General features: G+C 51.4%; 2 protein-coding genes across 2 annotated transcripts; one reads left to right on the forward strand and one right to left on the reverse strand.

Annotated features, from left to right (window-relative positions):
* Window positions 1-2533: 2533 nt before the first annotated feature.
* Window positions 2534-5881, forward strand: ACET3X_003692 (uncharacterized protein; the record flags this gene model as incomplete). Its single annotated transcript, XM_069448995.1, has 4 exons — window positions 2534-2759; window positions 2809-5236; window positions 5283-5811; window positions 5861-5881. The coding sequence occupies 4 exons, from the start codon at window positions 2534-2536 to the stop codon at window positions 5879-5881; spliced, it is 3204 nt and encodes a 1067-aa protein (XP_069310239.1).
* A 1296-nt stretch (window positions 5882-7177) lies between these two features.
* ACET3X_003693 (uncharacterized protein) lies at window positions 7178-8647 on the reverse strand (the record flags this gene model as incomplete). Its single annotated transcript, XM_069448996.1, has 1 exon — window positions 7178-8647. The coding sequence occupies one exon, from the start codon at window positions 8645-8647 to the stop codon at window positions 7178-7180; it is 1470 nt and encodes a 489-aa protein (XP_069310240.1).
* Window positions 8648-14597: the final 5950 nt, after the last annotated feature.

A 14597-nucleotide genomic window follows, 5' to 3' on the forward strand; every position in this document is an offset into this window, starting at 1 on the left:
CTTCTCGCCTACTTATACCTTGTGTAGTACCTCTCTATTGCTTTCTTACCTTCTCTTATCTCTTTTCCACTTACCTTAGTTTCTGTGTTCTTTCTAACAACGTTGCAATGAAGCGCCCTCTAGCAAACGTTTTAACCAAAAACAGCAAACGGCAGCGTACGAATGATCCAGAGATTGAAGAGACAACTCCTATCCACGAACAAGCTGCGCCATACCTACTCGCTATAGCGAAGTTTCCAATCGATGCGCTTAGCGCAGAATGGAGTTTTGGTGTCAATAGGTCTATTGACACAGCACACCAGCGCCGCCTCTGCGAGATCTTTAACGAAACTGGTATTCTTCGACGAGACCCTAGCCACCAACTGCAGATTGCCTGTTCTAAGGAACACGTAGAGCAGATGCTTCATCATCTGAAGGTGGAATTGCCAGCTCAGAGCACAGTTACTTCTGCCACGTTTGCGGATAAGGAAGGATTGGAATGGCCGTCGTTCAAGAGCTGGAAAAGCGTGACTGGAGGGACAGCGGAACTTATTACGGGTCACCATCGTGTAGAGGCATTCAAAGAGTATCTTCGCCTTCGGCAGTTAGGAGAAGAGGAGAGGTGGTGGGTGTGCCGCATCTACGATAAAGGCGGGTGCCCCTTAACGCGCGTACTGTGAACAACAGCCCCTAACCTTTTTAGACACGCTACCACCAGACACTCGTGTTAAACTTCGGGCGAATCGGGCCGATATTACGCTCCCTGACAATCATGGCCAGATATGGTCCGAGTTAACCAGCCTGTTCTGCACAAACGCCAATCTCTTTCAAGGCTCAAGCAAGTCAGTTGAGAAAGAGATGAGAGAGCATCTTCAGCTTAGTAGCCGCGTCAAGTTCCCAATACGGCGGCTAGTTACCCTGTGGAGAAATCAAAACTGGCAGCCCCTGCTTACGCGTTGGTGTTCTACCGCAATTGGGCAGGCAACGTTTAATCTCTCCACTTTTGAGTGGATGGCTAGTTGTCGGATAGATGACGTATGTGTAACCCGCCGCCGAAATACTCTGACCTGTCTTGCTAATCTACTGTCTAGCATTGGTTCGCTGCGTTTGAGAACGTACTTCGCATCTCTACATCTATTCGAAAGCAGTATGGGGTTGACGCCAGTTTAGCAGACTGGAACACGCTAGCTAGCCTGCCCCAGGCACGAAGTCCCCATGACGTACAAGACCTGTTCTACCCTGGCGAGGAGTTAGACAAGGATCCTGGCCCTTCCCATACGCGCCGGCAGGGCTTCTTCCCAACTCTAAGCAATGAGGCCTACCATGCGCTATACTCCACTGTACTTTCAAAGCCCACACACACGTACACAAACATCCTCGCTCTCTTAAAAACCCCGAAGAAAGAGGGGAAGCTTATGAGGAGTATTATGACCCACGTCAGCCAATGGGTAAACAGCGGATCCGCCAAGGTGTCTGACAGCGACAACAACAAACCCGCACTGCGGAAGTATCTAGTGCCCGTGCTGCAGAGCAGGCATGCCGGCCAGGCTGATCAAAAATCTCTTGACCTCCAACAAGAAGTACTGCAACACGTACAGCAAAATGCGGAAGCATTCACAAGCTCTATACTAGACCGCTATATTGACGAGTACCCAAGTGCAGAGATCAAGAACTACGGCGCACGCTTCCAGCATAAGGTGTGGAGAGAACTGCTGTCAATTGTGACCAGTTTCACAGGGCCAACCTTGCACAACAAGCACTTGGCGTGCCTAATTCAAAGCGATACCTACATAGCGCGAACGCCTACAATCGCACAAATCGCGTGTGATGCTATCTGTCAGGTCCCTGAAGTCGTCAACGAACCTGCGCTCCAGTCTACTAGGGCAGCAAACGACTTGCTAGAGACAATTCAGGTCGCAATCACTGAATGGATGTCTAGACACACTCTAGAAGACTCTGATAATACAAGTCAAGAGGTTCCGCTGCCCGCAAGGCACTCTAACGCCGAGTCTAGCAGAGAGAGAGAGCTCAATCTGACAGTCTCTGAAGCGGCACGTAGCGTTTCAGCACGGTCGAGTTCGGACCAGCTTACCCCAGAGCTAATTTCTCACCCCTCAACTGAGCCGCGCATACCCAAGGCATCCCAGCAGACCAAAGTTCAAAACAGGGGGATTGAGGACTTGAGTCTAAGCGACCTTGCTGCAGCCCGAGAGAAACACCGTCAGAAACGCACCCTTAGCGACCAGGTAGCTGTAAAGGGCAGTGCTTCTCTAAGCGAAAAGACCCGAAAGAAACACCGTAAGAAACACACCCTTGGCGACCAGGTAGCTGTAGAGGGCAGTGCTTCTCCAAGCGAAAAGACTCGACAGAAACAACGAGGGGCTTGGAGGAAGTAATCCGTATCTGACCCTAGCCCTAACCCAATAGACACTGTTCCTCTCCTCTTTCCTCTGCACTGGATATTGTGATTCTCGATCATCATCTATCGATCTACCCTACAAGATCCTCAGCCCTTAGCCAACGTACTATTTTATATAATACTGTTCTTATCATCATGTCTTTAGATCTTGCACAACAAAACGATAGCGATTACGATAACAGCAGTGCTGGAGAGGAGGACGGCCTGTACCAAGATGTGCAACCTGATGAGCACGATAGAGAACCTGACGAGCATGATGGAGAAGAATACCACGAGAGCAGCCTTGGGGACGAAGACGCAATAGCGAATAATCAACTTACCTGGGCTATTGACCACAGCGGAGGTGACCACCGACTACCTGGTGAGTTTAAGAGCATCCTACTTGTACGCATATAGTAACTACGTAGTAGTGAAGGGATTTATCAAGATGATAGACAGCCCCGAATTTAACGGCAGTAAGGCTATTGGAATGCTGCAGAAGCGATACACGATAGACTACGGATCGAGGCGCGTTGGGTCCCGACCAGCCAAGCCTGAGGACAAATTTATCCCTGAGTTCCACCTCGACCTTATCATTATCATCGGCCGGCCGCTCCAACCCATTGTGAAGTTCTCTACGTTCTTCGACCACGTAACAATCAGCTTTAAACACTGGCGAGCTCCATACAGCGCTAAACACAGCCACGGACTGTCGTTTGATATGGAGCATCGTACCTTCCGTCTTGCAAAGGGTGGAACGCGCGAATCTTGGTTTATTGTTATGCACCCTGTCGATAGCACAGTAGACCCTCTTCTGTCAGGCAGCGAACGTCGCAAACGCCGCGAGAAGGCGTCTGAGCACAGCGCTCTCAAACCCTCCCATGCCCTGTTCCTTACGTCGTACATTAAGAAAGTCTTCCTTACAGGCGTATTACTTGGAGAGGGTGTTGAGGCTTCTTGGAAATTGGATGGACCCCAGTCGCAATCGATCTCAATCGTCAAGTGGGAAACGTTCCAGGAGCAGTTCATGGAAGGGTGGCCAGAGTACGTGCGCAAGAACACGCAGGATCCGTTCTGGACTGAGAACCTGCCAGCGTTCCATGCGTATGACTACGGGCAGAACCTTCCAATTGAGTTGTCTACTGAGCAACTCAATAGTCTGCCTAAGGAAACCCGGTTGCGCCCTGATGACGAGACGTCTGACTCTGATGACGAGACGTCTGACTCTGATGACGAGACGTCTGACTCTGATAGCGAGACGTCTGATTCTGGGAATGATTTGTCAAACTCTGGGAATGATTTACCAAACTCTCAGAATGATTTATCTAACTCTGAAGACGCGGCGGCTAGGTCCGAAGGCGGCGCAGAGGGGGCTACGCCCCCACAGAGCGGTACACAAACAGGCGATCCAATTCCCCCGCCGCACGACCATCAACAGCCGTTTGATAACTACACACAGGATCTTCTACGCGCACTAGAGGACAAGTATAGACTGGAGAGCATTGAGACGGTCTCCTACGCGCTAGCGGTCGACATCCACTCAATAGCATCTTCCAACCTCCCTAACGCCTCTAATGACGTCGGTGTCATTCTCGCACCTGCGCGCTGCCTCCTTGCCAATCGCAACAACGTTGTTCGCCAATACCAACACCCGCGCGACTTTACCTTCTACCCTCTTGCCTTCCATCCATCGTACGGCAACTTCTCCTCCGCGCAGCCCCCAGCATTCCTACGCGACAACGTGCTCGCTGTAATGGAGGACAACATGAGCTATCAGAACAACGGTGCGAGCGTGTTGACTAGTGGTTATTTTCAGGCGTACTCCAACATTAAGCGAACTATACGCCATAGCCCCGGCAACTTACTTGCTACCAAGGGCATTGCCACGGCTGCCCTGACGCTGCCAGATCAGGATGGCAACCTAAACCCTCGGGTAGCGGCGAAGCGGCAGCGTTTACTGCGGAAATTGCGAGGCGAACAGACTCCTGATAACCCTACGTCTTCCCAACCGTTCGCTCGCGAGCAACAGCGGATTAAAGCCGCTATAAAGGAAGAACTGTACGCGTTTAGGATGGAGCAAGTTCTGTCTGTGCAGGTGTCGCAGTTAGCTGACGGTCAACGGAATTTTGCGACAGTGCTTCAACCTATCCTCCAGCTAATCCGGTACTTCTCGCTGGAACAACCTACCTACATTGATGTCCTCTTCGCGTTCAAAGAACGCATCTTTCCAAAGGTTCTCTCCTCCTTTGCTAGTCTGTTCGCGCACGCATCAGACGAGTTTTATCGTCGCTTCAAGGCTGCTGGCTCTAAAGGGCTGCCTTTTGCCCTAGCGGAAGGTGTGGCCGCATTCGATCGCCTTGGCAGCTACTGCTTTACTGGGTTCCCCCGGTCTTTAGTGGGCTCAGTGCTCGGGCCTCTCTGCACCATAGAAAGCATTGAGCAGGGTGGGTGGCCGTTTATCGACCCCAACATGCTCAATCTGCAAGGCAGTGGCCATGCTAACCTAGTGCGTTGGCCGCGCATGGACAATGGACGACCTATTATGATGCACGTTGCTTCCATTCGCCACCACTATGGGCCCCAGGTTGCCGCTTATTGTCACAGCGAGGTATGGTTCCGTGAGCTTGGTGGGCTCACAGGTAAAGGGCCTCGTGGCGCAGAAGAGTTCCTAGTAGAGGTGCTCGAAGAGATGTGGAAGCCGCAGACAATCGCTTTCGTAACACACCAATTCTATCGCGCTCTGAACAAGGGCGGACGGGGCAATGCTCAAAGCGTAAGCCTAACAACACTGCAGGCACGACAGGAGGCGCAAGAGCAGGTGACGCGTTGGGCTGAAAGCGAGCACCCCTTCTCTGCAGGGTTCGTGCAATTAGCGTTTCAAATATCAGCCGCTAACACAGTACAGGGAGTACGAGTCGATCTTTCCTGTCTTTTATCCAGAAGCGACTTCGGGTTTGAGAAGCCAGACGCGACGCGACTTTGCGCAAGAGCTCTACTGGGAGTGTGTTAACAGCCATGGCCAATCTAGTAGCTACCTCTTTTCAAAGAACGCGAGCTGGTTCACTGTGTTACGCGCTGCCGTGCAACACGCCAGGGCCAAGGCGATGAAGGAGGAATACTGGATCAGCGCCATAATGTCAGCTCTAGCGGCGTGCCGCATTGACTGTGTGCCTGGTTCATACCATGGCCGATTGAGCTACCGGAGAATGACGCGGCTAGTCGGTAACGTTCCGGCCCCATCCGCTATAGCGGCGAGACCGGGCAGCCTCAAGCGGGCAGCGATTGAGGCAGTACACCAAGCAAAGCGGCGCTCGCAAACAAAGAGTACTATCGACTTTGGTTGCCAAATCCCTTTTAACGCCATCCCGCCGCTAGTTGAAAAAGGTTTTCAGCAGTTGGACGGCCAGTTCTCAAAGTCCGGCATGAATCAGAAGGTTCGTGAACACTACCACAGAGCACGTCAGTGCCTCATCGAGTGCTTAGGTCAGCCAAAATGCGATCTAATGCTCATGTTGGTGTTAACCCTTGCATCCTCTTCAGCTACCCCTACTGTAGCGGTGAATGCGACTGAGTTTTCCAAAGGACCAACCAAGAACTCTGAAATGTTTGCGGCCGCCTTGGTAACAAGAATGCTCTGGTCTCTTCGACCAGATTACTTCCCGTCGGAGGAAGACGATGGTTGGGTGCTTTCGGTACGGGAGATGACGAAGAAGATTGGTAAGACTTCCCTAAGAGAGGCCCTTTTCCCAAGTAAGAAGCATTGCTAACATAGTACTATCTGGGGTAGAGCACAAAGGTTGCAACAACCGCTTCCTTCGACAACTGCAATGGATTCGGGTTACTAGTGGGCGTCGAGACTCCCCAAGGAACAGCGACATAGCGATCAACTATGATTCCGTTCTTGAGAAGAGACGTACAGAGTTAATGCGACTACGGAGCGATGCTAAAGGTTTTATTCAATGCGTGTTTGGTAGTTCTGATTATGCATGGGTTGACCGATGTCATACTATTATACAGGAGTCCCCAGTGTAGAGTAAGCTATTATAGCTTCCACTATAATTTTACATCTTCTCTCCTATAAAACACGTATATACTATATACATCTTCTATCCTATACAGCTTTTGAAGAGATTAATACACGTTACGTAGTGTTATGATTTTTTAAAATATTTCGTATTAACTGTAAATTCAGAAAAACACCAACCCCAATATTAACCGTACTATCGTTGTCGCATGTAATCCGTTTCTTAATCTTAACTGTGTCTCTTCTCTACTATTTACATAATTAACGTAATAGTAAAAAGACGCAGGCACTAGAGAATAGAGCCTGCGAAGTCTACATTGCATTAGTGGCTGAAGTAGCACAGTGTAGAGGCATCCTGTTACTATTCTCCGCAGGCAAAGGTAATAGCACCTTGCGCGGCAACCTTTAAGGAAAAGAGAGGAAGCCGCTATGTGTTTCGCTCTTCTTTGTAGTTATTTGTAGATTTGTAGCCTGCGGTGTTGTTGACTTATCTGTATCGCAATACGACAGCAGCTTCCTAGCAGGCTGTAATCGTCGAGAGCCACGGTACAGCCGGTGACTTAGACGACAGACCTAGCCTAACACTAAATTGGCAAGCTTCCGCAACACGGACGCATACACCCCACCTGCTAATAAGCACCGCTATGACTAGCAACTCTCGTCTACCTCACTACTTCCGTAGAGTGTCGCTAGAAGCTCAGCATTGTGCTCTTCGAGCCCATCACTCTTTTTCCGCAGCGCATAGTTCAGGGTCGTCAGGTAACCCGGTTTATTGTTCAACCTATAGGGCTTACAGGACAGAATAATTCAAGTACCGACATCTGTCGCAATGGCGCCGGCGATGCCGGGATACTTTCCGATGCGTCAGAATCAGTGTCATCTTCGGCTTCGCTGTCTGGAATCTCTGTTAACCCCACCGCCGTAGCTAGCGCATTCGCTTCAATGCTAAGCCTCTCCTTTCCAGCAATCGGCGCACCAGTAATTCCATCCGGCCCTAGCCAGGCTTCGAGGGCCCTGCTTGCCGTGCAAATTTCCGGCCGTTCGCGCTTCACTAGCTCAAGAAAAACATCGCGCTGGTTCTTCCGCAGCACACGCTCGAGCCAATGGTTTGAGACCTCTTCGTGGGGTATGAGCAGCAGCGATCCCCAGCCTAGAGCTTGAACTATGTCGAACCATCGTGTCGCTCGCTTTAGGCGGTAACGAAAGGCTGCGTGGTCAGATTTAGATGGTGATTGGCAAACCAGATGGACCAAATATGTGATAGCCTCTGTTCGTGCCTGGCCCTTCCCGTACCTGTTGCGAGTTCTGTCGTTACTGGCTAGACGATCAGCGACCTGGATTTCGTCGACCTTGCGAGCGTACGCCTTCCCTAGCAAAGCGAAAGCCCAGCGAGTGCCAATGTTTACAGCTGCAAGCATCGTCTCGTACCGTGTGCACATGTCCCAGGCAAAGCAGAATGCATTGTCGGCATCAGTATGAAGTGTTGCGCTACTATCCACTGACTGCGACATTTGCGTCTGGGTAAGAACATAACGATCTACTGGTTTTACCAAGAACGGCGTGCCCTGTTTCCGCCAATTATGCAGGAACTGCGCAGCGCTGTACTGCGAGGTTGCATTTCCAAAAGCACGCGCTTTTGCTAGCATGCTGCAGGCAGTATAGTAGGGTGTTGGCGAGGCTGTATAGAAATCAGCATCTTCCGCGACTTTTTGCTTGAAGATCCAAGAGATCGTCGGCTCATCGTCTGGCGCAATGCTGCCGTACGCCATACGTTCCTGCGCAGGCATCTTCTCAGGCGGTTCCTTTAAGCCTATCGCCTCGAGCTTTATTACACGCGATCTTTCTAGCTTTCTTGTACGCCGTAGCTCTGCAAGACGATTCTTGTTTGTAACTGTTGCGGACCTCTTTACGGATAGAGGCGTCGTCGCACTCTGGTTTTCGCTGTCCTCGTCGCTTGTTCCGCGCTCGTGTCCCCCCTCCGCTCTAGCTGTGTCTTTGCCAGCGTGTACTGTCATAGTGTTGACTTCGCTAGCCCTAGCCGTCGATTCGTCCGCGCTGTCCTCCTGTATTGCTAGGCGGTTTAAGCTGTTGGCACGGATCTCGCTGCGAATAGGCGATGAGGAGGCTGGACGTTTACGGTACGGCACAAGGTCGCCTGTAGCCCTCTGTGCTGATGGCGGTATGCTATCGTCCTTGTCTGAGTCTATAGCCATGCGGTCCTCCGCGATGCCTTCCGTTGGCGTCATTAGCCGCGCTGTAGTTAAGTTTCTAGGCTCTAGAGACTTACTACTAGCAAAGTCCATAGCAGCGCTTGTGAGACGCCCCCAATTTTCTGCGTCAAGTGTGCTGGCACCCAGCGTCTCTTTCAGCAGCCATATCGCATCTAGTGTCGAGTGGGCTATGAAAACCGGCTTGCACGCTTCGTCGTCGCCTACTTCTGGAACGATCCATCCCGCGTATCGTACATCGCCTGGTACACGGCATGGTTCTGCGAGACGACGCGCAAGAAATCTGCTGTAGGACGGGTTAGGTGGGCTGTATGCTAAGTTGTTAGCGACTGTAGCGTCCCACTGTGCAGGAAAGCCTCTTCCGCTGTGTTTATCCTGACAATGGTCACTATCGAGCTGTAACTGATCCATTTTAGAACCAAGGCTGACGCTCTAAGCCAGCGATTAGTGTGTGGGTAGAAAAGTAGTAAGAATAACAGCAGAGAAAAGAAGACGTGGCATGGAAAGCAGGGGGCCAGGGCGTGCCGGCAAGGTGCGGCATATAGTCGCACCGACTAACAAGGTAGAGTACGGTCCCTAATCCCAGAAGAGGTCGCGTCCTTGAGTGTAGAATACATGTTATTTCTCTTTTTAGAGTGCTATTCTTATATAATATTGAATACTAAAGTTTAGTTGTTGAAGACACGAAAGATCTCAAAGAGGTAGTCCTAGATAGGGAGGGTCGCTCTGCCTCGTACATCTAAGAGCGCAGTTCCAAATAATATAACACTAGTATTTGCCTTTAGAGGTGCAGCGTGAAGAAGGTTGGAGCGCCAGCCCTAAGGTAGTTAAAGCGTCCGAATGTTCCAGCTGCAAGGTTGCGATATGGCTTGGGACGCAAGTTGCCGCAACGGTTGGTTGCCAGCGAGGGCAAGTTACGCAGAGACCACGGTATGGCTTCATACACCTACTAACACCTTTTGGGCAACTCTCTGGACTGTCCAAGGTACTGCATGACAGAGTTGTCAACAATCAAGCCAATCAAGCTGGGTGCCCCAGCTTAGCTTGATTAGTGGGTACCTCTACCTCAGCTTAGCTTGATTGGCTTGATGGTTAAAATTAATAAGCTTGGCTTGTTTAGCTTGATTAGCTTAACAAAATTAATCCCCCTTTCAAGAAGCTTAAAAGGGGATAGTGTAGGGGTATCCTTATATAATCTTATCACCACGTGATCTTATCACCACGTGACCTTACTTACTTACTTTAACCTTCTTTATAGAGTATTAATTCTATCAAGCCAATCAAGCCAAACAATCAAGCTAGCTTATAGTAGCTTGGCTTAATTGATTTATACCTCTACTCTAGCTTGGCTTGATTGATACGCCAGCTTGATGCCCCAGCTTGATAGCGATCAAGCTGGCTTGATTGTTGACAAGTCTGCTGCATGAACAGACGGTTGTTGAACCAATGAACAAACTGATTCCTAATGGTTGTCGCTGTAGAGAAAACGTCGAGGTAGGCAGTATACTCAGTCCTGGACGGCACGCTGGGACTCTGCCTTGGCCACTGGTTCCTCAGATCTTCCACGAACGAGTCGATCGCCCTAGTTTGATTCTCCTGAAATGCGGCGTGCAATCCTGTCGTGATGCTGCTGTTCAGTCTCCGATTCTCGCTTTGGTAGATTCGCTTCATTGGAATCTGCAAACGCCTTGGTGTTGCACAGCACCGTGTTCCGAATCGCATTCTTGTTGAAGTCCTGTCCCTGGTCTAGCTCGTATTTCAGTGCAGTAGGTGGCTGTACCGCCGAGAGCTTATATACCCTATAGGCTGCAGCTAGAGCCTGTATCGCATCCATGTCTGACTTTTCGGCGTAAGCCGTCGTACAAAACTATGTCATTAGATCACGATATGGCTTGGGAAGCAAGTTGCCGCAACGGTTGGTTGCTAGCGAGGGCACGTTGCGAAGCGGTTGCGATATGGCTTGGGACGCAAGTTGCCGCAACGGTTGGTTGCTAGCGAGGGCACGTTGCGAAGCGGTTGCGATATGGCTTGGGACGCAAGTTGCCGCAACGGTTGGTTGCTAGCGAGGGCACGTTGCGAAGCGGTTGCGATATGGCTTGGGACGCAAGTTGCCGCAACGGTTGGTTGCTAGCGAGGGCACGTTGCGAAGCGGTTGCGATATGGCTTGGGACGCAAGTTGCCGCAACGGTTGGTTGCTAGCGAGGGCACGTTGCGAAGCGGTTGCGATATGGCTTGGGACGCAAGTTGCCGCAACGGTTGGTTGCTAGCGAGGGCACATTGCGAAGCGGTTGCGAAGCATGGAGTAGTATTTAGTGTGGTAGGTTGCATTCGGCCTGACTCGGAAGACCACGCGCCCGCAAGTCAGGCTGACAGCAGCGCTTCCACTCACAACGTTACCTAGGTACAGCAGTAACTTGCTATTGCTAACAGAGGCAACTTTCTAGGCTTCCTACAGTGGCAGCAGTAGGCAATACGTACAGCGTTACTCTATGTTAGTCTGGTGCGCCTATATCGGTATTGAGTCATGGGATCGATTTTGTACTACAGACTACTTGAGAAAGTTACAGTATGTCTCCGCGATTTCCGGGCAGTCATTCCTTCAAAGTATCTCAGTCTTGCGCCTTTATCGTGCTCTGAAAATAGCCTTTAGCTTGGAGGTTCTTGACTATCCTCATGTCAATGGTGTCTCGGCATCCTTGAGGGGCAGTAGTTGTCAGCCATTCAACGAAGACTTCGGCGAACCTCGTATTAATGCGATGTTGGCGTTTCGCAGCCTGTTCAGCAATATGCGCGTTACTCTGAGGCTCAAGACCATGCAAGATGTTGCCCTCTGTAAGCGATATTGACTGACACATCGCGCCCGTTGCACCCACGAGAATATAGACGCCATCGTCGACCTTGCCGCCCCCCTCATCCCAGACCTTCTTCCACTTGGGTACTTCCTTGTCCCGTGTCACGGCGTTGTAGGCATGAACAACGTGTTTCTCTCCAAACGTTTGGCAGATGTAAGCGTAGATCAGAGCACGTGACAATGTCGAGCTCGCGAGTACGACGTACTTGGCTCTGTACTCTAGGGTTTCTCCTTGGTGTGCGCGAGGACGGGGATGGGGAATGGTCGTCTTCTTGTTGCGTAGCTCTTCCAACGTCTTGTGAATGTATGCGACCTTGGCTGAGCCCTTGCAAGCCTCCAATGCAATGTCCCAGATGAATGAGTGTCGAATTGTGTCGCTGTTCACAAGAGCTGTGCGGAGGTTTTCGTTGTTATTACTGAGACTGCGGTGAGGGTCGAGGATCCGATCTCCGATAAGCTGGTCGGCATCCCAATTGTTGATTGCGGCCATAAGGTTAGGAAAGATGCTGACATGTCGCGCAATGCGGTAGGCCTCGGAGTCTGCGACTGCGCCTGGGGGCATGGTGGGCTTGGACTTCTTGCTGCTCTCTCCCCCTTGGTCTTCCCAGGCCTCCACTTCCTTCTCGTAATGCTGTTTGACCGCGGCTAGCACGCGAGACTCTTCTTGTTCCACGTTAGCGAAGTAACACGCATCGTGCTGCAGATACGTGAAGTTGACAGTAAGCTTTGCTGTGACAACGTTGAGGGGTTTGCGCCAGGGATCCAGACTGTCGGTGTCGCGCATTATGAAACACCACCGAACCATGTCCCGAAAATTGTTCAGCATGTCCTTGATCTCGCCGGACTGGAGTTGCTTGTCGAGCGCGGACTGTACTTTGTTCTTTTCCTTCTCGGTTTTACAACGCTGCATCCCGTCGTGATACTTCTTGTAGCTATTGAGGAGCTTTCTCCACACTGCAGTACAATCTACCCCTTTCAAATTGGCTAAAGCTTTGGCGCCTGGATCGGTGGACTGCTTTTGTACTAACCGCTGGATCACGTGGTCGGCGAATCCTAACACCAGGTCGACCCCGTTCGTGAGAGCTGTGCCCGTCTGACCTACTATACCAGTACGATGATCATTGGGCCTGTAGTCCAAAATGGGGTCGATGATGTGGGTGTAGGTTTGAGTTTTTGTACCCGGGGCGGTATGCAGCTCGTCGACCATGATTATTGCAGCGCAACCAACGAATGTGACCAACCACACCTCGACCCTCACACCTTTGTCGTCTGTCCATATTTGCATGCGACGAGCCTGCCAAGGGCCGAGACCATCAAGCGCAGGCAATCGTGAAGTGTCCATATGCGTCTTGGCGCACAGGCTCAGCTGTGCTCTCAACGCCGCCCTCTTCTTAGTATGCCTCTTGTCGGTCTTTTCTAACTGTTGTTTTAGCCTCTTGTACTGAGGGGGCGCAGAGGTATCGACAAGCGTGCCAAAGATCTTCGTCTTCCAAGACTCGCGAGTTGAGACTATCAAGAACCTAACGCTCGTCTTTTGAGGTCTGAAGTCCGATGTCTCAGGGACGCTGTTTGCCCATTCCTTAGTCGGGTTGTTCAACTTCCACACCTTGTTGTACTCCCCATAGGCCAATCGTGATTTCAACCAGTTAGGGCGACGGTTGACTTCATCCCACTCTTTTGGTGTCATGCTAGAGTAGATGCTGTTCTTCGCACCGCCATAACGCTGTACAATCTCTTCGCCCGTACCGTGCAAGACTATCAGCTTCGGTGGCTTGTACTCTGATCCTTGAGCCAAGTGGGCGCTGCCACCCATGATCATACGCCATGCTTGTACCAATGTTTCAAGGCCTGCTGCACTCGCAACAAAGTAGGTGCATCCAAACAGATTCGGCGTCTCTATCTCGTCTCCGTTCGATTTGAGAGCAGTGTAGGGGAAGTCTGGCGTCGCGCTGATGCCGAGGCGCTGGTACGATCTAGCAAAATTGAGATACCATATGAGGACATCGGTGATCGTCTTGCCCATGCCCATGTCGTCGGCGATGACAAGTGCTCCTCGGTCGCCGGCGAGGACATCCAAGCCATCCTTGGCGCCGACCAACTGATGGGGTAGCGGGTGGAAATCTGGGTTTAAGCCGACCCCAGTTCCGAGGTTGATCTGGTCGCCTTTGAGGTCGTCGAGCGCAAGGCCGAAGGTTTGCGCGGCTAAGTCCCACAAGTCTATGTTCGACTTTTGCGCGTGCGCAAAAGCAGACATACCATCCATCTTCACCTTCATAGTGCTCGAGAAATGCGCGTTTGCCTGGGTCTTAGCTTGTTCGTTCAATGGGGGTTGTTCCGGTTCGCCTTCGTCTAACATGCATTCTTCTAGCACCTCTTCATCGTCTACGAGAATGTCCATGTTGTTACTAGACTCGCTGTCACTAGAATCGCTGCTACCACTATCGTCGCTGATATGTATTGGGTCGTCTAGTCCGCTACCGTGGTAGCTATTAGAAGGGAAGGTCTCGACAAACTTGAGAAAGGACTTAGGTGCGCTGGACGGTGGTTTGGCAGGTCTGGCGAGCGGTAGCAGATTCACGGGTGTGAACGACGAGGGTTGAAGTGTGCGGGGGAAGGCGATGCTGTTATTCCTGGACATGTATGACGAGAACGGACCTACAGGATGCTGCTTGTGTGCGCTGTTGCTAGGTGTGGATTCTTCCCTCGACCAGGATAATGGATGTATGTTGGCCGCCAAATCTAGTATCTCCTTGAGTGTCTTGGGTGTAAGCTCCTTACTTTCCGGTGGGACGGCTTCGGAGGAGGCAACTTGCATGTGGGTGGCATCTTGTTGCTGGTCACCTTGCACCTCTGCTGGCGGGGCGGGCTCGGAGGAGGCAACTTGCATGTGGGTGGCATCTTGTTGCTGACCATCTTGCACCTCTGCTGGCGGGGCGGGCTCGGAGGAGGCAACTTGCATGTGGGTGGCATCTTGTTGCTGGTCACCTTGCACCTCTGCTGGCGGGGCGGGCTCGGAGGAGGCAACTTGCATGTGGGTGGCATCTTGTTGCTGACCATCTTGCACCTCTGCTGGCGGGGCGGGCTCGGAGGAGGCAACTTGCATGTGGGTGGCATCTT

The sequence above is a fragment of the Alternaria dauci genome, chromosome 2 (assembly GCF_042100115.1).
Source record: "Alternaria dauci strain A2016 chromosome 2, whole genome shotgun sequence".
NCBI classification, from domain to species: domain Eukaryota; kingdom Fungi; phylum Ascomycota; class Dothideomycetes; order Pleosporales; family Pleosporaceae; genus Alternaria; species Alternaria dauci.